This window comes from Anabrus simplex, chromosome 6 (genome assembly GCF_040414725.1).
Source record: "Anabrus simplex isolate iqAnaSimp1 chromosome 6, ASM4041472v1, whole genome shotgun sequence".
NCBI lineage: Eukaryota > Metazoa > Arthropoda > Insecta > Orthoptera > Tettigoniidae > Anabrus > Anabrus simplex.
Window position 1 is genome coordinate 256,267,658 of NC_090270.1, and position 20,858 is coordinate 256,288,515.

General features: G+C 39.6%; 1 protein-coding gene across 1 annotated transcript in view; it reads left to right on the top strand.

Moving 5' to 3' along the window:
* pcm (pacman) overlaps positions 1–20,858 on the top strand; it is a 668,873-nt gene that overhangs the window by 470,152 nt on the left and 177,863 nt on the right. The window contains exons 25-27 of the mRNA XM_067150369.2: positions 902–1,083; positions 13,085–13,231; positions 13,385–13,498. Of these exons, the coding sequence (XP_067006470.2) occupies positions 902–1,083; positions 13,085–13,231; positions 13,385–13,498 (443 nt within the window). The remainder of the gene's footprint in view (positions 1–901; positions 1,084–13,084; positions 13,232–13,384; positions 13,499–20,858) is intronic.

Sequence of the window (20,858 nt, forward strand, 5' to 3'; positions counted from 1 at the left end):
ATGACACAATCCGAAAACCCCTCTATACGATTTAATTCCACAATTACTGAAGATAATGAAAATGAACGAGAGTACTTTTATAAACATCAGTAAGTCTTCTCATATAAAAGTCCCACCCACAATGAATACTCCTCCAAGACCAGTCAATACACCGTCCACCTGCCCCTCCGCTTCCCCTACCTCCCATCTTCTGCAGACAGTACACAGATACAACATGAAGCGAGCATGCTCAAGTACAGCCAGTCGTTCTGGTAGTGTCACCTAGACAAGCAAGCTGCAAGAGAGAGAAAGGGACACTCAATTCAACTCCGTTCTCCATATTGAAGTTCTTGAATTCATCATTTATATGAACATATTGAGTAGTCTCCTTTTCGACTCTCTCCAACAACAAGCGGCTCGCTACTCTAACAGCAAAACATCTATAAACAACGTGACAAGAAAAAAATTTATGTACTTATTTTACTTGCATAAATCTGAATTTACAGAGGCGACATGGGTTCGACAACATGACAGTTAAAATCAACAATGATTCTAAAGTTATTAAAAAAATGGTTACATAATAGCCCTTTTAAACAGAGAAAGCAGTATCAAATAGGTCAATTTAATCAACTATTTACAAAGTCATACTGGCAGCATATATAGGGATATCCATTTTACATATGTTCCCTCAATAAGAGTTTACAGAAGTGGAGCAGTTAGAACTCCTTATTAAAAAAGTTTTCGAACATAAACATTAAAGTGTATCATCAAGAATACGTGTCCAAGGAAGAACCATCATACAGCCCTGAAAGTAGATACCATGTTTCTTTATGAATTTTAAAATGTGTATTTCAGTCTTTGTTGCTGAAAATTTATTCATTGTATATTGTTTTAATTGAAGAATGTTGTAATGATTTTACAGGAAAACCGTTGCAGCAAGACACTTCACCTTACAGATCTCATCCAGGCTACAAGATGGAGCAGAAACCACAACCACCTCATTCTCAGGCCGACCATAACTCTGCATTTGCCTCTTGGAACAACAGAGGTGGACTGTATTCTGCTCCCTTCTTTAACCTACCCAATTCTCAACTGCCACCATTTGTGAGTAAATTTTGTGATTTTATATGAGCTGTGTAGTTGGGTGTTAATACTAGAGGGTTAACAAGCCCGTTTGGAGGGTCTTAACATTTCAAAAACAGCAGATAATGCACAACTTCCTGTATAGTTACTGTATTTGTTTAGTACTTTTTAGCACACAGCATATATCGCAAAGAAAGGAAACATTAAATAATGTGTGTGAGAGGACTATGAAAGTTAAGTTAAATTGTAAGGTTTCATTTTAATATTGCCAAACGTGTTACAGTACACACCAGAAATATCTACTACTCATTGTCACATGGCATGCTACCCACCACTTCAGTCATGCAGCAATATTCTTAGTCTCAACCTTCCTTCATACAACATTGCATCAGCAAGAGGTATCTCTTATCCAGAGTAAGTTCTGTATAGATAGGAACATGAATGCAACACGCATTAGAATGAGAACAATGACAGGTCAGTGTAGGAAGAGTGAGCTATAGAAAGAGAAGACAAGGACAAACATGAAAACGCAAAAGGATGAAGACATTCTCATACACTGCCATCTGCGAATAGATTAGCTCTCTCCGTATCAGTCACTGTTCTTCTACACCCATCTCTTCTTGGCCCCTGATGAACTTGTATCTTCTTCCCATCTTCTTCATTAGGGCAGGCATCAACACTCGCTGAGAGGTCATCTTGAGAGATCTTGTCTTGACGTGGGAAGTCTAAGATGTATTTGGCTTATCCTATGCTAAAGTTCTACTCCCTTTAGCTTCTCTTGCACTGTCATAATCAGATTCCATACATCCTGACCTATGTCATTCCTTCTTGCTTTACATTGTTGACACAAATGTGGAAAATTTCCACCAACTCCTTATCCTCCTCCTCTTCTACTTTCCTCAATATCTGCCATAACCTGTTTCCTGGATAACACTCTATTCTGGTTCTCTTTCCTGTCGAAACTGGTACCGAATGTACAAAAGTTGTGATGTTTTAGCTGTAACGTAAAACTTTCACACAATATATAGTATTGAAAAGGTGGAACTTATTGTCCTTTCTTTGATGTATTTCTCTTTCCTTCACATACTTTCCGTACATGTCTTACAGTAGCGTTGCCCATGACTAGAGGCACCTGTTTTTCACAAAGCATGAAATCACAGAATGTTTGCGAAATTATACAGATTTGGCTCAAAACTATTTACCTTTAACCCATTGGCTTATTGATTTTCTAGCGTTCCGCATGCCTACGATTAGTATTTCATTTACGTAAATCACAGTTCGTGAGAACTTTAATTTATTAGTTATTATAGTTTTCTTATGCAAATTCTAATTTGGCAAAATGAAAATCCACATCCTGTTTCCAGTCATTCGACAGGAACAGGAATGGAATAAGGATAGGAATTGTGCCAGCCGCCAGAGCCTGTCGCACTCCTCTGGGGCAATGATTAATGGCCAATAGAAGAAATGATACTTGAGAATGTTGCTAGAATGAAAGGGGACAGGGAAAACTGAAGTACCCAGAGGAAAACCAGTCCCACCTTCGCTTTGTCCAGCGCCTATCTCACATGGAGTGGCTGGGATTTAAACCACAGAACCGAGCGGTGAAAGGCCTGTGCCCTGCCGCTTGAGCCACGGAGGCACGCAAACTTTCAATTTATGATATGAAAAAACCATATATCTTGGATATTTTGGCATTTTACTAGTTAAACATGGACAAGTATATTACAAAGACGTGTTTAAAGACCCCTGTGTAGAGCATGGTATTGGAAGTGAAACCTGTATTTCATTTTTAATCTCTTTAGTGCTTCTAGCACCCGGCACTTCAACATTAGAAACATCACTATCACCATCAGAATTTTCTGATTCACTGTCACTTTTCTCGGATCCACCACTACTACTATCATCACTGACACTAAATAATCAATAACCACACACAAAACGCACAGTGGTTTGCATTGAAAAGCGGCGTCTTTTGTGATTAGATTTTAAATTTCTTAACAGCATGTGTGACTTTAAAGAAGGCAAAGAAATCTGAAATTTCTGAATCGCTATCATTATCACTTCTGTACAGAATATCCATTATCACCGCTAGCTAATAATTGCCTTCTGTGCACCACGCTACTCATCTCAGAGCCCTGCAGAGAGGCCACTGTGCAGCTCTTGAAACCCACGGGCTACGGCAGCCCAGCCTGTGCAGTGTCGTCCTCTTATGACGCGGCCGCTTACTGGCCCATACCACTGATCTCATACAGCCCACCGCAGTCCATCGCCCTGAGCGGGCTCAGTATACTAACTTTGACTACTTCCCCGCAATATTGCGTGCGCCGTACACAACGGAAAATGTTCATTTCACACTACTAATCGGATCACTCACTATACGAATTCCCAGTACGCTAATAACATATTCCAACGTAGGCTAATGGCATTTTGAAATAAAACTACTGAGATCTCTTCTACACTGTAGTAATAATAATAAGAAGAATAATAATAACAATAATGATAATAATTAAACACAAACAGATTTATTCATCATCATCCTCCATTATCCAGCTGTAGCTGGGTAAGGGCAAATGTGGTTCCTCTCCACTTTCTTCAGTCTTTCCACCACTCCTCCTCCAACACTGTGTTCCAGTCCAGGTTTCTTCTCTAATACTGCATTAGATTGTGTCCTTCCATCTCAATCGTGGTCATCCGCGGCCGCTCGTTCCTTGCATTTTTATTTCCATCACCTTTTTTGGCATTCTTTCATCACTCATTAGCTTTATGTGCTCAAACTATTCATTTTTTCCACTCCAATTTCTTCCCGGATTTTCTCATTCTCTGTGTTGTCTCTTCTACACTTCTGTATCATACTCCTCAAGAACTTCATTTCGGCTGCCTGTATTTGACTCTCATCCTTCTTTGTCATTGTCCAAGTTTTTGCTCCGTAAGTTTTAATGGGTACGTAATATATCTTGTACATAGTTTCCTTTGCTTCCATTGTCAAACCAACACCATCCTCTAGGCCCCCGGACAACCTATGGATGATGGGTTCATAACCTTACCCACCAGGGAGAGAGAGAGGAGAGAGACAGAGAAACAGAGAGAGAGAACCCTGGTGAGAAGGTTGTTAGCGTGTTCGCCCCGAAAAGGAAGTTAAAGCGAACGCATAGCAGGGCAAGAAGGACGCGGAAAACAACAACGCACAATACAACAACAAACCAAAGGTAAAAAAACACAAACCAACAACATGGTACTTAAAATATTACCAAAAGGGAGAAATAAACACACTGGAAGCAGAGAAGTGAAGCGGCTTAAGGCCGTGGTTACAATTACCAAAAGAAACAGTGACAGTGCTCCACTGAAAGTGGTGAATGAAAAACAACACCTTAGTGGCATAAAATATCTTTAATTGAAACTAAATGAGATGTAACAACTTAAATGACATTAATTTGGGAAAACCTAGGTTTATTTTTGGAAAGGGAAAAGCTATTATCAGAAAATAAATTCAATGTTATGTTTGGAAAAGGTTAAATGTAAATGACCAAAATTAACAATAACTAAATTAATCAGAAAATATTTGGTAATGGTAACAAAGATTAGGAATCATTAAATAAGAAAAATGTTGGTATTCTTTTAACAAATAATAAATAACTAGTTGAAAAACAATGAAATAGGGAAAAAGAAAAATTGACCTCCATACCTTTGTACCAGTAATAACTAATAGGTAATATAAAATGTGATCGATCACGTGAAAAATTAACCAAGTAAATTACTATTTTCAGTAAACAAGGTAATAGTTCAGTTAAATACTAAGCCGGACGCTTCTCTTCGTTATCTCGAGTACTTTATTTAACTTCCACCAAGGGGCTGTTTCCAAGATTAGAAAAAATTTAATGTAGAAGTTTACACACCGCCCCGACCAAACGAAAAGACAACATATACATTGAAAGGAAGGCAAAATGAATAAACCAAAATGAAAGGTAGTCAACAAGATACACTCAACCCAAAAATATTATCAGAGAACCACGCACGAGCCGCGTATCGGTTTACTTAATTCAATCTTTCAACAACAATGCACACATCATCACGTTGCCACGGTAACAGGTAAAACAAAACGCAAGGCCTCCCTCCAGAGCCAGGAGGAGAACAAACAGAAGCAAGAAAAATAACCCGAAAACCCCAGCAGAAAGAATGCATACGAAACAGAGCGGAAAGTTACTCAGAAAAACAAACAGGAAACCCCAAAGGAAAGAAGATAACCTCAATGCCTTGGAAACGCCACCTAGGTTCACATCAAAAACTTTACAATACGTCCAGGAATGAACATGATTAATTTTGGAATTAAATTATTTCCTAATCCAGTCCACCGTGCATATTCCACACTTCGAAGAATAATTAGTTAGAAGTACCCATCTTCCAGAAAGCACTAACACACACGACGCCAAGTCTGAATTCGGTATCGCAATTATTATTATTATTATTATTATTATTATTATTATTATTATTATTATTATTATTGTCCGGATAAAGTTCATTAAACATTCTTCACGGGGAATGAAATAAATAATAGCACAGGTACGTACCTTAATCAGACGTTAAGCATTAGAAAATCCAAACCTGGTCATTGTTGTTGTAGATTACCACGAGGCCACTGAACTAAATCTCGCCATGAAGAAACCAGGAGAAGCTTTCACCAAAAAGATATTATCGAAGTAATATGGTAGAAGGTCAACTGCGAGTCCAACGGGGATCCATCCCCGTTAAGGAGAAATTCACGGTGGTTTGAGAGTAAACCACCACACCATTGCGTAGCACAAGTTCACACTACCACCCATCATGGCTCCTCGTAGCGAACTAACTCACTCATTGACCGGCCAGCACAAGACCAGTCATGCCAAGTAGCAGCCCGCGCATACGCAGTAAAGCGGAGACAGCCACCAAACTCAGTACAGTAGCGAACACCGCATTGCGTAAACTCATTAGGGTACATTGGCGTAAAGCCGATTGATACTAATTTCAATTGTGATAACACCAGTCCAAAAAGGTTATTGGGGAGGCACAACACTGTTAATACTGTCACAATTGGCACATCTTTGTCCCATAACGTGTTTCTTACACTATGATAGAAATAGCTTCCAGCTTGAATCCTCTTACTAATGACAGCATCCAGTCGAGCATTCTCCATGAATTCACTCCCCAGGTATTTGAACGTCTCCACTACTTCCAGGGGCTTGTCTGCACATCTAATCTGACCTTTCCCTTCTTTCTCCCCTCTAGTCATTGTTACGGAGGTATCCTTGGTAGTTAGAGGTGAAAGAAGGTGCGGGCGGGAAAAGGTCTCAACTACAAAATTAAAGTTAATTTAAAACTTTAACAAAGGTTATATTTTCAAAACTTAACAGTGGTGACATAGAATTTGAAAACTTAACAAGTCAACAACAAGCCACAATCAGGTACAAAGAAATTATAAGTGTTAGGGGATAATACAAGATCTGGGCTTCTAGCCCCACAATAACAATCCTTGACCTATGAGCCCAACGTTACCAATGTACCCAGTTCACACAAAGGGGCAGAAAACCCCAATCATGCCAAGGAGCACTTGCTCCCAATTACCATGTTAAGCCTCCTAGAGGCACGTTTCCCACACAAGACAGAGCAGATGTGCTCTCAAAGTCTTCAAGCCTATTTAAGAGGCCATAAACTGACTTTACACTAACTGCCCTCAAGGCACATATACAGTGAAACAGGGGTATCTAATACCCAATCTACTGGGCCTTCGCAGGAAGGAAAACAAAACGGGTTAAATAAATGGCCCAAAATACAAAATTGAATGGAGGCGAAAGCTTGCACTCCTACACCAAGTTTTGTCTAAAACCTATGTGGCGCTAGGCCGATCATACAGGGGCTAATCCCAAGCTAGGGAGGTGACACGTATGAGAAAACTTTACTACATTAAAGAAGAGAAGAATGTTTATGAAAACGTAGTCACCTCCTTTTCAAAAATGAAAGGGAGTTTGAGAGGGTGAAGCACTCTCTATCCCCGCTTTACAGTAATTTATAGATTTATAATTTATAGATTTTACATAGGCAGAAAAGAATTTACATTTTAAAAAGGTAGGTTACATACTAAAGGTTTCGACCCTCCCCGAGAGTTAAACTGCTGAGCTAGCAAGAAATGAAGATGTTAACCGGCCATTACCTTGTAGAAGAACAGCTGCTTGAAGAAAGAGGCACTTCCCGCCCCCTGCTACATATTCACACACTAAGACAGATGTTACTGAAGTGGCACCGAGACAAGAAAATCAGCAGTTTATATACCCTCGTGGAACATTCGAGACCTTTCAGGAATGATTAGACACACCCTTTCGTTTTTATTGGATAACAGCAAAAACTAATACACAAGACGAGAAAGAAACACCTTATTGGTGGAAAATTAATTACATAAATTCCTGATTGGTTACATTCAAAACGGGCGGAAAGAAAGGATTTATATTGCCAACCCACAAACCACAGAACAAAATTTAGTAAAATCAAAACTTAGGAATGCAATATTTCTTCAAGAAAGTTCATTCCATTGCACCAGAGTGTGTTACCATAGTTTTGGGTCCACACTTCTTAATCGTTGAAAAACAAAAGGCAAATAAAAAACACTCAGTGACATCTTCTGAATAACCGTGGAATTAGTTCAGTAGTTAAAGTTCCAATTTCTCCATTAGAGAAGTTTCAATTGGCGCAATAGTTGAATTAGTGGCGTGGAGGTGTACCGCCCGCTACAGTCATAACAAGAGTTTTACTCTTTTCTACACTTATTTTCAATCCTTATTCTTTGATCTTCCTATTCACCATATCCAACTGTTCTTGAATATTCATGTCCTCTTCTCACAAAGCACAATATCATCTGCAAATAACAACATGCTCAATTGTCTTTCTATATATGCTGCTTTTGCTGTTTTCACGATGTCATCCATTACTATTGTGAACAGGATTGGTGATGGAACACTTCCCTGTCTCAGCCCACTAGTGATTTTGAACTAACTTGTCCTGCCAACTTGTGTTTGCATGCAACTACAACATTCCTTGTACATTGCCATGATCATTTTTATTAATCCCTATCCAATTCCTTTTTACACCAGACTGTCCCAAACTTTATTCCTGGGGACACTGTCATATGCCTTTTCAGTGTCAGTGAATGTCATCACCATATCATTCCCATACTCCCGTTGCTTTTCCAGTAGTTGTCTCATAATGAAAATGGGCTCTATTGTTGACCTTCCACTTCTGAAACCAAACTGATTTTCCTGTATGTGATTTTCCACCCTCAACCTTATCCTACTTTCCAGTATCCTCTCCATTCTCTTAGCAACATGGGATATCAGAGTAATTCCCTTGTAGTTCTCCAATACTTTCTTATCGCCTTTCTTGAAAATTGGGATGATAATTCCTTTTTGCCAATCCTCAGGGACCTCCTTATTCTCCCAAACAATCCTGAGAACTCGATATGTCCACCGCAGGTCTACAGCTCCAGCTGCATTTATCATCTCCACTGAAATTTCATCTATTCCAGCAGTTTTTCCATTCTTCATCTTTCTTACTGCCATTTCAATTTCATTCATTGTAATTCCTTTATCCATTTCTTCATCAACTAATTGCCTTTCCTTATGGTCTGTTGAATGACTATCATTAGTTCTCATGTTCAGCAACTTCTTAAAATTCTCTCACCATCTATTTCTTATTTCTTCTGACTTTGTTATTATTATGCCGCCTTCATCCTTTACAAATCTGGTGTTTACTTGATCTCTCTTTTTGTTTCCTAAGATACCATACAATAATTTCTTGATGCCTTGCATATCATCTCTCAATTTCTGTGTGAATAAGGTCCAGCCTTTCTTCGTCCACTACTTTCTTAGCCAAATTCTTTGCCGCTACATATTTTCTTCTACTTTCTTCAGTCTTAGATGTTTTCCATGCTTTCCATGCCATCATTATCCTATCATTCCACCAGTGTGTCTCTTTGTCTTTCACATTTTTTGATGTTCTACCACATATCTTTTCTGCACATCCGACCAGTGCTTCCTTAAATCTTCCATTCATCTTCAACATTCCCCATCTCCGTCCTGGGTACCAAGAGTATTATTTCCCTTTGAAATTCTTCTTGTATGCTTTTCTCCTTCAACTTCCATACTTTTAATTCTTTTCTCCCTTCTTAATGGGTGATTTTTTTTTTCCTTCCTATCACAACTCTATGATCTCCACCAAAGGCTTCTTCAGGCATGGCTGTAACATCTAAAAGTTTCCTCCGGTGTTCTTTCTCTGATTATATAATCAATCATGGTCTTTGTTCGTCTGTCTCCCTAACCATACCTTGTAATCTTCTGACAGTTCTTCTTCCTAAACCAAGTGTTTCCATCAATCATTTGGTTCCTCATGCAAAAATCCACCAAGAACTCGCCTTCTGGATTTACATTTCCATATCCAAAGGGCCCTACATCATCTTCCTTTCCTTGTCTTTCCATTCCAACTTGTGCATTTAGATCTCCCATCAATAGCACTTCCTCATCTTCTGTCTCTCCACTTCCTCTAAAAGGTCCTCTAAATTCACCTATGTAATTTATTAAAAATTCGTATCCACCTTATTCAATACATTAAAATGTTGTTATGATGAAATTACAACATATTTATTTTATCAGAACTAGTTTCAACGCTTTATATTGAGTCATCATCAGCTGATATGCATAGGAAATATTGGTAAACATATGTAAGTTTATCTACGTCACACAAATTATAAAAATCATAATGAAGATTTAAAACCATGTTATAATAATACTATTTCCAAGTCCATATTGTCCGAGACTTGCAAGTATTAAACTTTGAATTGATAAAATCAGATGTAATTTGGTTTAAATAATCATAAGTTAAACAAAATAAACTGAAAACACAATCTACATAAAAACATAAGCTCTGTTTGACACATTTAAAAAGTGTTTATGTAGATCCGTATTAAAACCATTCAATAAAGTCTTCAGGCTGTTGTAATGCAGTGATCATAAAGAATCGGAATAAGGTTAAACAACAAACACTGAAGGCACAATCTTCTTAAAAACATTGTCTCTGTTTGACACTTTTAAAAAATGTTTGTAAAACCATATTGAAACTATTCCATAAAATCTTCAAATTGTTGTAATGTAGCGATCGTTAAGAGGCAGATTGAGAAGCCGGTGCTTAAGGAAGTTAACAATTATCTCATTCCCAGTTCAATGTGGACCTGAAATTATATGAAACTAGTAAACCATCGCATTTAACTGGTGAAGTGCAATTTTTTACATCTTATAACATAAACATTTATGTGACTCCTCGTGAGATCGCTGTCCTTGCAAAGCACCGAGTAGCTAAGCGAACCTTGTAGTGTTAGCAATCCAGTGTCCAAGGTTGGTTTGAGTCAAAGAGGGGAACTAGAGGAACTAGGGGAAGGAAGGAGGAGCAACTGAGGGGCGGCAACCTGTTGGAGCTCCGGAGGGCGTGATCGTGGAAGGCTGTATGTAAAGCTACTGCGCATAATATGAAATACTGTCCTATTGTCCGGTATATGTACATTTTTAAAAAACTCAATAAGAAAATCAAAGAGAATATTTGGTTTTTCGGAAATTTCGTTTAAATTAAAATTTGGATTAAAATACTGAATGTATATTTGTGTGACGAGATAAACTTACATATGTTTGCCAATATTTCCAATGCATATCAGCTGATGATGACGCAATATAAAGCGTCGAAACTAGTTCTGATAAAATAAATATACATGTTGTAATTTCATCATAACAACATTTTAATGTATTGAATAAGGTGGATACGAATTTTTAATAAATTGTAATCTTGGTTCAATACGGACGAATAATGAAATTTATTTACTTAACTCACCTATGCAACTCGTCAATTGACCACCTTCGCAATAAAGTCCTGAAGTTCTTGAAATGAAGAAAGTACTCATGTACAATGTTAAGGCAGGCAAGGAAAATACAGTTTTGGCATCATACCAAGCTTCCCTATTAATTGCAAAACATGGCTAACCACATACCATTGGAAAGAAGCTAGTGCTACCCGCAGCAAAAGTAATGGTAAATACTGTTGTTGGTGAAAAGTACTTAAAACAATTGGGTGCTGACTATATTGTTATCTGATAACACCGTCAAGCAAAGAATAGAAGAAATAGCAGCAAATGTGCAAGATATGCTGTTGGAACAAGTAAAAACTGGTGAATCCTGTGCATTGCAGCTGGATGAAAGCACTAATATTTATAAAAATGCAAAACAATCAACTTCAATTCAATAGGAATTTGAAAATATGATCCACGAGGGTTGCTGTTTTGTTCAACCTTACCCATGCACGTGAAAGCCGAACAAAACTTTGCAGTTCTCAACGCATTCGTGACTGAAACTGGACTTAGACATAACTGGGAGCAGTGGGTTCGATTAACTACTGACAGCACTAGGTCTTTATCTGGAAAATATAAGGGCATAATTGTACACATGAGGACTGTCACCCCTTGTGTTAGACACATTGTTACAATCACTGTGAAGCGCTAACAACTTGCAACATGCCCACAGAACTGGGTGATGTGCTGAAAGAAGCTGTAAAAGTTGTTAATTTAATCAAAGCCAGGCCTCTTATATTCTAGGTTGTTTTTAGAGCTTTGCGAGGGTATGGAGAGTGGCCATGAATATTTGCTATTTATCACAGAGATTAGGTGGTGATCAAGATGGAAAATTTTGACCCGCTTGTTTGAATTGAGTGAAGTTAAGCTATCTTCTCAATGGGCTATGAAATTTCAAAGACTTCTTCAAATGATTTCTCATGGCTTGCGGGACTTTGATATTTAGCAGATATATTCAGTCACTTGAATGAATTGAAAAGTCTGCAAGGAACTCAAGTCACAGTCTTCACAGTCCAAAACCAAATAGATCCAACAATAAAGAAAATGATTATATGGGTACACCGAATCAGCTAAACTGAATTCAATTCTAGAGAAATGAATTTCATTTTATGGGTCCGCATTGAACTTAGATTAAACCAAATAAAATATTAAGTGAGTTATTCCACATTTTCAATACAAATTAGTGTTTATTAAATAAACATTTAATGAGACTAATTTTGACCTATTTAAAGCTCATCTTCAGCCATATCGCGTGTAGAACAAAGTATTTGAAACACAGTTGTTTGTAAGATGGTCTTAAAACATATACGTTTGACACTATGAGAAATTGTTTATAGAATTGCCTGAAAACACATTTGTTGTAAGAAATTAGCTCACTTGGCTGTAGGAATATACAACAAGAAGAAGAAGTAGTCTTAAAATATTCTTCGTAGTATTCAAGAACGTACATACAATTTGAAATTCACAGTCTTGATGAGATATGGAAATAGGCATATATGCATTCACCCCATCAACGCAGTAATTAAAACTGAGAGGACTTTTCCTATTTGTGAAACTCACAACCAGACTTTTAACCCGTTTATCAACATACTATTGCCTGCTGTCCATCTCACAACATTTTTCACTGTCAGATTTTGGAAAAATATGCAGGTTTTATTTGCATATATACAGTGTATTTCAGAACTTATTCTACAGAATTCACACAGGAAAAATACAAGTTCAATAGTGAACAAACTATTTTAAAAGCTTTTTTTTTTTCCTCTCCTGTTGGTGCATATTGAAAAATGCAGCTATCCCCCACATATGCGACCGCTTGTCAAGTACAGTATAGTATAATGTAAAAATTTCCTATCATTAGCAGTTGATTGGTCTTGTATTATTTCTTTCCTGTACCTCATTTTTGATGCTTAAGTATTTATATCTGTAAATTAGAAATGGTAAACTCAAATTTGCCCAAGAAAAATAGATGTTACTGTAGGTAAAGTTGAGATGAAAACCTGTTGTATTCTTTTATAGTAACAATTTTACTCCACACAATTTTTCTCTCTTTTAAGAAAGTGGAAGGTTGCACATCTATGCAAATCCCACCAAGTTTAACTGCTCATTTCTTTTTAGCCTGGTAATATAAATCACCGTCAGCAGCAGCAGCAACAGCAGCAGCCCTTCCCAGTGATGTTCATCAATTCCCATCAACCTACCCCACCTCAGCCTCCGAAGCAGTCATCTCCCACAGAGTTCCAGGCTCTCTGGAAGGAACTACAGGTAGATTCTTAGTATTTATTCATTTAAATAGTGTTGAAGTTTGGACCGTGTATAAAAATACGTGAATTTCCTTTAGTTTTAGTTTAATAATAGTAGACTCTTATCTCTTACATCCTATACGTTCTAGCTAATTTAAGTAATCTTTGTTCTCAGAAAGCTGCAAATGTTGACCCATCAAATAGTTCTCCTGTATTTCGGAAAACAACCAAAGTAGTTTCTAGTCCACTTCAGCCTCCTGCTCAGGCACCTGTCGTACCTCGGCAAGAAGTAAGTATCCCAAAAGAAAATACATCTTTGTACAGTTTCTATAGAACTTCACACCCTCTGACTACTGTTAGGTCTCTGTAGTACAAAATTATAAAGTGATTTTAAAATTCTCTGAATATAGCTGTTCCATTGTTTGCATTTTCTTATAACAAACAAAGGTTTTAAAGCTAGCTGATCCAAATGTACATTTTTCAGGACTCTGTGTACTTGTTCATTGTTAACTTTTTGTTGAAGACAGATTGTGCAGGTTACTGGCATATTGAACAAACTTACAAAGTAGCTCTCAGGTTGTCAAAACAAAAAGGGAACAGTGCCAGGCAAACCCTGTCTTGATGCTGCGATAACGTAAGAAATACCGTATTTCACGGCATAATCGTCGCCACCGCGTAATCGTCGCATCCTTTATTTTCACTACAAAAATCGGACTTTAAACCTTTAATTACATAATCGTCGCACGTCCAAATTTTGTTCACTAATCTGGTTAAAAGGTAAATGGAACTGCAACGTAAGTTGCACATGAATGCGCAATTTAAATACGTATATGGTTTATGGGCAATTTGGCAACACAGTCACGTTTGCGACATGTTGCACAACGTATACATAAATAATACCGGTATATGTACGACGCATGGCTTACCGGTAGACTATCGGCAGTTTGACAACGTGGTCGCGAGACAGTGTACTATTTATTCACCACCTACATATTATGCTTACCGGTAGGCTATCGGCAGTTTGACAATGTTGTCGCGAGACAGTGTACTATTTATTCACCACCTACATATTATGCTTACCGGTAGACTATCGGCAGTTTGACAACGTGGTCGTGAGACAGTGTACTATTTATTCACCACCTACATATTATGCTTACCGGTAGGCTATCGGCAGTTTGACAACGTGGTCACGAGACAGTGTACTATTTAGTCACCACCTACATATTATGAGTTCCCATTTGAAATACGTAAGGCTGTAAGTTATCGCTTATCGGCAACGTCGCCAGGAAATACCGGCTAGGTAGGTTGAATGGACCTCGAACCAGCCCTCAGATACAGGTAAAATTCCCTGACCCGGCCGTGAATTGAACCCGAGGCCTCCGTGTAAGAGGCAAGCACGCTACCCCTACACCATGGGGCCGGCTCCTGTGTTATTGCGCATGAAGTGAAATCCAAGACGATAACGCAGATTTCTATGGAATTATTCAGCCGAATTATTTACGATGTCTGAGTTGTCATCGCTAGACTCTTATCTTACTACTACGTCATAAGTGTCCGGGCATGGGATGAAAACTTTTATCCAAGCAGTCAAGATAATTATTATCCAATGCTATTAAAGTTTTATTTTATAAACTCGTCAGTAATGTAATGTAAAATCATCAATAACTGGGAAGAAATATTAACCTAATTACCGTATGTTTAAAAGAAATTGAAAAAAATGAATGTTTGTTACTGACGTCTCGGAATACAGTCAACTATACAGTAGATCTACACCGCGCTAGCTAGAGCTCCGGTTTGCGAGCTTTGCACAAGCGCAGTAGTGTGTCACAACCAACGAGCTAAACTGATAAATTGTTGCATGCTTCCTTGCTGCCTGACAGTATTGGCTGCTCTGGAATGGACAGATCACAGATGCATTTATTTGTTTCAGATTTACGTGATTACTGTAGACATGTGTGCGTGAGAATTTAAGTTTTTAATTTGTGTTTTGGGTGATTGTTTTAATAGTGAACAATTACGGAAAGTCATTTATATCGCAAAACATTAACGTGTGAAGCATTTATAAGCGATTATGGGTAAATATAGAAACTATTCTGCGGGCTTCAAGCTAAGCGTAATTGCCTTCGCTGAACAGCACGGGAACAGAGCTGCAGAAAGAAAATTTTCTGTGAGTGAAAAGTTGGTGCGTGACTGGCGGAAAGTAAAAAACAAGCTAAAAAGCACAAACCCTTCTAGACGCGCGTTTAGAGGTCCTAAAAGAGGGAAGTTTCCTATAATTGACGAAGAAGTGTTTAGGTACGTCACTGAAATACGTAACAATGGCTGCAGTGTATCATATGAAATGTTACAAATTAAGGCACAGGAGGTAGCGCGCAAACACAACATACCGGTAACTCAGTTTAAGGCGACTCGTGGGTGGATTAAGGGGTTCATGCGACGACACAATCTGTCAGTGCGAAGGAGAACAACACTAAGCCAAAAGTTGCCTGCTGATTACACGGACAAGATTGTAAAGTTTCACCGATTTGTCATACGTTTGCGCAAGGAAACTTCGTACTTGCTTTCTCAAATCGGTAATGCCGATCAGACTCCAATCTTTTTTGATATGCCTCGCAACAGCACTATTGCGCTAAAAGGATCACGGAGTGTATTAATGAAAACCAGCGGTAGTGAGAAGTTGCGATGCACGGCAATGCTAGCCATTACAGCTGACGGGAGAAAGTTGCCGCCTTACATCATTTTCAAGAGGAAAACAATGCCTAAGAATATACAGTTTCCCCGTGGAATTCATGTACGAGTGCAACCAAAGGGTTGGATGGACGTAGAACTCATGCTGGACTGGGTTAAACAACCAGCTCTGCTTGTTTTAGATAGTTTCCGAGGTCACCTCGTGAACGAAGTGAAGCAAATTCTCACTACAAATAAGACACGACAGATAGTCATTCCTGGTGGCCTAACATCTGCTTTGCAGCCACTAGACGTATGTGTTAATAAACCCTTTAAAGACCACTTACGTCGATTTTACAACGAGTGGATGATGAGCGGCGATCAGCAATTGACGCCCGCCGGAAATATCAGGCGTCCACCCTTGGACTTGTTATGCTCGTGGGTGAAGAAGAGTTGGGATCTTATACCACCTGAACTAGTCTCCAAGAGCTTCAAAAGGACTGGGATTTCGAATGCACTAGACGGTTCCGAAGATGACGCAGTGTGGCAGGGAGACGAAGAATCTGTTACTGGTATTAACAGAGGCGAGGACGGCGCATCAGATAGCGAAACCTGCGATAGCGACACCGAAGATTTGGAATAAATTGCGTACCAGTAAGTCCGCATTTCACAACAAAGCGATAATTTTTTGCAAGTGTAATATTTTAACTTTAATACTCAAATTAATGACAAATTAACTTAATACGTTCATTTTAATTTTCAGGTTGGAAAAACGTTCGCCGAATTGTTGCGAAAAATTATGAATTTTGTTTTAGACTATTTTAATTATTTTGATGTATAAACGCGAGTATTACGTGCATCTTAAATTTGTATCAAATACCCCTAGTTATAAATACATTTTTTGAGTAATACAAATACTGGTATTAAATATTCATCGTATAATGGTCGCACTCTACAATTTTTTTCGAAAATTTTGGTATAAAAAATGCGACGATTATGCCGTGAAATACGGTATGTTAGATGCCAGCTTCGTGCTCTGAAATCATCAGTACCTCGCATTTCTACCTATTCACGTCCCTTTACAGCCCTTGATGTTCAAGAGGCTCTCAAAGAACTAAAACCTGGTAAGGCACCTGGATTCGATGGAATTCATCCAGAATTCCTCATACATATGGGAGACAATGCAAAGAGATGGTTGGCACAGTTCTACACGGACATTCTTCAGACTGGACAAATCCCACCTGACTTCAAGAAAGCTAAAATTATTTCCATATTGAAGCCTGGAAAACCTGAAAACAGGCCTGAAAGTTACAGACCAATAGCCCTCCCTAGCTGTTGCTACAAACTCTTTGAAAGGCTTATTTACAACAGAATTGGATCAACCATTTTAGAACTCATTCCTGTGGATCGGGCAGGCTTCAGACCTAACCGAAACTGCTGTGATCAAGTACTTTCATTAACATCTTATATTGAGGCCAGATACCAGCAAAAGCTTAAAACATCTGCTGTCTTTGTGGATCTCACTGCTGCCTTTGATACCGTTTGGAAGGAAGGATTGATTTATAAATTACTCAGAGCTATACCGTGCAGAACGATTGCACAGCTTATCAACAACATGATCAGCGACAGGAAATTCCAGGTCTGGTTAGGTGAAAAGTGTTACCTCTACTACAGTGGTAACACCAAACGAGGCACAAACACAGTTAAAAGGGGAAGGTAAGAGTACAATACACAATATAAGAAAACACTACACACTTCGAAAAACAGTAACTAGCCTTTACGCGGATCTCCAACAGAACAAGTACGTAACTATCAGTAGTAGAGGTAACATTTGGTAGCAGAGCGTGGTTTCGATCCACGGACCTCTGGGTTATGGGCCCAGCACGCTTCCACCTCTTGAATAAATATCACAAAATCCACATGGATTGTCACATTGCACTTCAAAATGCCTTCTTTCGCAGATGATTAGACAATTTGTAGTCTGTCCACCAAATCATGTACACCATACTTTCTTCCAAATTCTAGAAATACCAAAACTCCTCACTTGTTGCTAACACTTTTGCACTACTTTCCTACAATGGTCACAGCACAGCTAGGCCACAGGTTCTTGCTGATGATGCGGCTGCCGACACGGTCGTTTGCTGCAAGCCTTCATTCAATGTCAGTCCAAACCCGACACCTAGACGAGATGCAGTTCAGTGGTCTCTTGCACCAAATAAACCGGGGTGAGACACCGTCCAGACCGCCTGCCACCAATAGGACGTTCCCCGCAGGATAGTGGTGCCGGATGGTGACGCCCAAGTCCCAATTTGGCACTTCAGGTTGCTTCCTGAAGAATCTGGTCACTGCAGCCGCTGTAACACACACAAACCGCAGCAGACAGGGGAATACTTGCGGTAAAAGTATGCTGCTAGGCTCAATATCTCGTGGTCACCCCATGGGTGCTTAATGAATATGCAGGAGGGATTCTTCCTTGCGCAAGCACTGCTGTCTACAATTCACATGACAAGATTATGGTGGGGGTGAAAAGAAACTACAGTAGGGTGCCCTAAACCTGACCGTAAAAGGAAGAAAATTCCAAGTAGTAACCCTAAACTAAAACTATCTAACTTATAATACTAAATCGATTACACTAGAGGATACCTAAAGTATTCACTTACACAATTACTTACAACTAACTTACAATGAAACTTATTATCTTACAACTAAAACCTTATAAATAACCTCACCATAAAATTATGTTATAAGTAAATTCTTACAAATAACTTACAACTAAATCTACAAGGTCACCAACAATGGTATTTGCCCTTCCCTACCAGATTTAAGGTACCTTGATCTGGGAGAGATGTACTCTGCTGATCCTTTTCCTTTCGGGATCGCTCACCAATAATGTCAGCGGGGTGAGGAACTTTAAGATGGTGCAGGGACCTCGAAATCTGGGGGCCAAGTTACTGATAACATGGTCCGCAGCACTACTGACGGGATGTGTTTTAATAAACACCTGGTCACCCACCGAGAGATTGTGCGGTCTTCGCCCGTGGTTGTAATTACGCTGGACCTTAGCGTAGTAAACCTTCAAGTTCTTTCGTGCACGGTGCCAATTAGCTCGGATCTTTTCTGGGCTGGCATCGTCGGGCAGAAGATCATTAATTGACCATAGGTTAGATAGAGGAGAATTTGGAGTAAAAGCCAACATCAACGAAGCAGGGGTTTGCTTGTAGCTTTCATGGACAGCAGTGTTAAATGCAAATGACAACCAATTCAATGAAGAATCCCACTTGGAGTGATCTGAGGAGTGATAAGCGATTAGGGCAGATCGCAGGTTACGATTCACTCTCTCAGCATAATTGGGCTTCGGGTAAAACGGGGTAGTGGTTACATGAGCAATGGATAGATCAAAACAGAAATTCCGGAACTGGGCCGAAGTAAAGGCTCTTGCGTTATCACTTACCAAGAATTGACAGGGTCCAAACGAGGCGAATATCTGTTTCAAGCACGAGATGGTAGTGTTGGCGTTAGCCATCCGAGTGGGGAACAGCCACGTGAAACGCGAAAAGGCGTCAACACACACGAGTATGAAACGATGACCATTCCGAGATCTCGGGAAAGGCCCAATATAGTCTATGAACAGTCTTTCCATGGGGCGAGAAGCTTGCTCAGAAGACAAGAGACCTAGACGAGTATTCGGGGCAGGTTTACTGATGTTGCAAATCTTACAGGACTTGACAAGGGTACGGATCTCACTATCCATGGATTTCCAAATAAAGTGGTTACGGATTTTTTCTCTTGTTTTGAAAATGCCCAGATGACCGCCCACTGGGGATTCATGAAAGTATTTGAAGAGAGCCGGGACCAGGTTAGTTGGGACTACAATTTTGGGGTCTCTCCGACCACGAGCAGGACAACACAAGACACCATTCTTAAGAATATAGGGCTTAACATGCTCACCGGATTTAATCCTGTCGACAATGGCTTTTAACTCAGGATCATCCTCTTGATGTTTGGCAATATCCTTGAAAAGGAAGGGAGAGTCAGTGAGAACTACATTGACAAAAGCTGATACTTGTTCGGGAGATGAGTCAACTGGCTCGGATTGAGGGTCAGAGCTGTCTGGATGGAACATCCTGCTGAGGCCATCAGCCACAACGTTTTCCGTGCCACGAATGTGGCGGGCTTGAAATTGGAAGGCTGAGATGCGCACTGCCCCTCGTGCTAAACGACCGGTCTTTCGCGGCTTGGCCAGCACCCAACTCAACGCCTGATTGTCAGTTTCCAGATCGAAAGGGAGATGTTCCAGGTACATTCTGAAGCGTTCTAAGGAGAAGACAACAGCCAGGGCTTCCAGCTCATAAATGGAATAATTGCGCTCAGCAGGATTCAGGGCACGGGAAGCATAAGAAATAGGACGACGCCCTTCTTGAAATTCCTGTAGAAGAACTCCGGATATGCCTGAGGAAGAGGCGTCAGTCTGAAGGATGAAGCATTTAGAAAAGTCTGGCATAGCCAGTACAGGGGCATTACATAAGGCAGATTTCAAGTCCATGAAGGCTTCACGTTGGGCATCACCCCACACAAATTTGGCATCCTTTCTTCTCAAATCGTTCAATGGAGCTGCACGTTCAGCAAAATTAGGAATAAACTTGCGAAAGAAATTCACCATGCCAATGAATCTGGCTACAACCTTGACGTCCTTTGGAGGGGGGAAATTCTGGATGGCGGCAGTACGAGACTGATCGATTGAGACACCCCTCCCCAACACGATATGTCCTAAGAAGGACATCTGGGGTTGTGCGAAGGAAACCTTGGATGCCTTGAGGGTTAGACCTGCTTTACGCAGTCTTTCAAGCACTTCCTTGAGATGGAGTAGGTGTTCCTCGAAGATTTCGCTAAAAATTACGAGATCGTCAAGGTAATTATAAACAAACTTGAACTTAATGTCTGATAAGACATAATCTAGTAACCGTGTAAGGACAGCCGCTCCA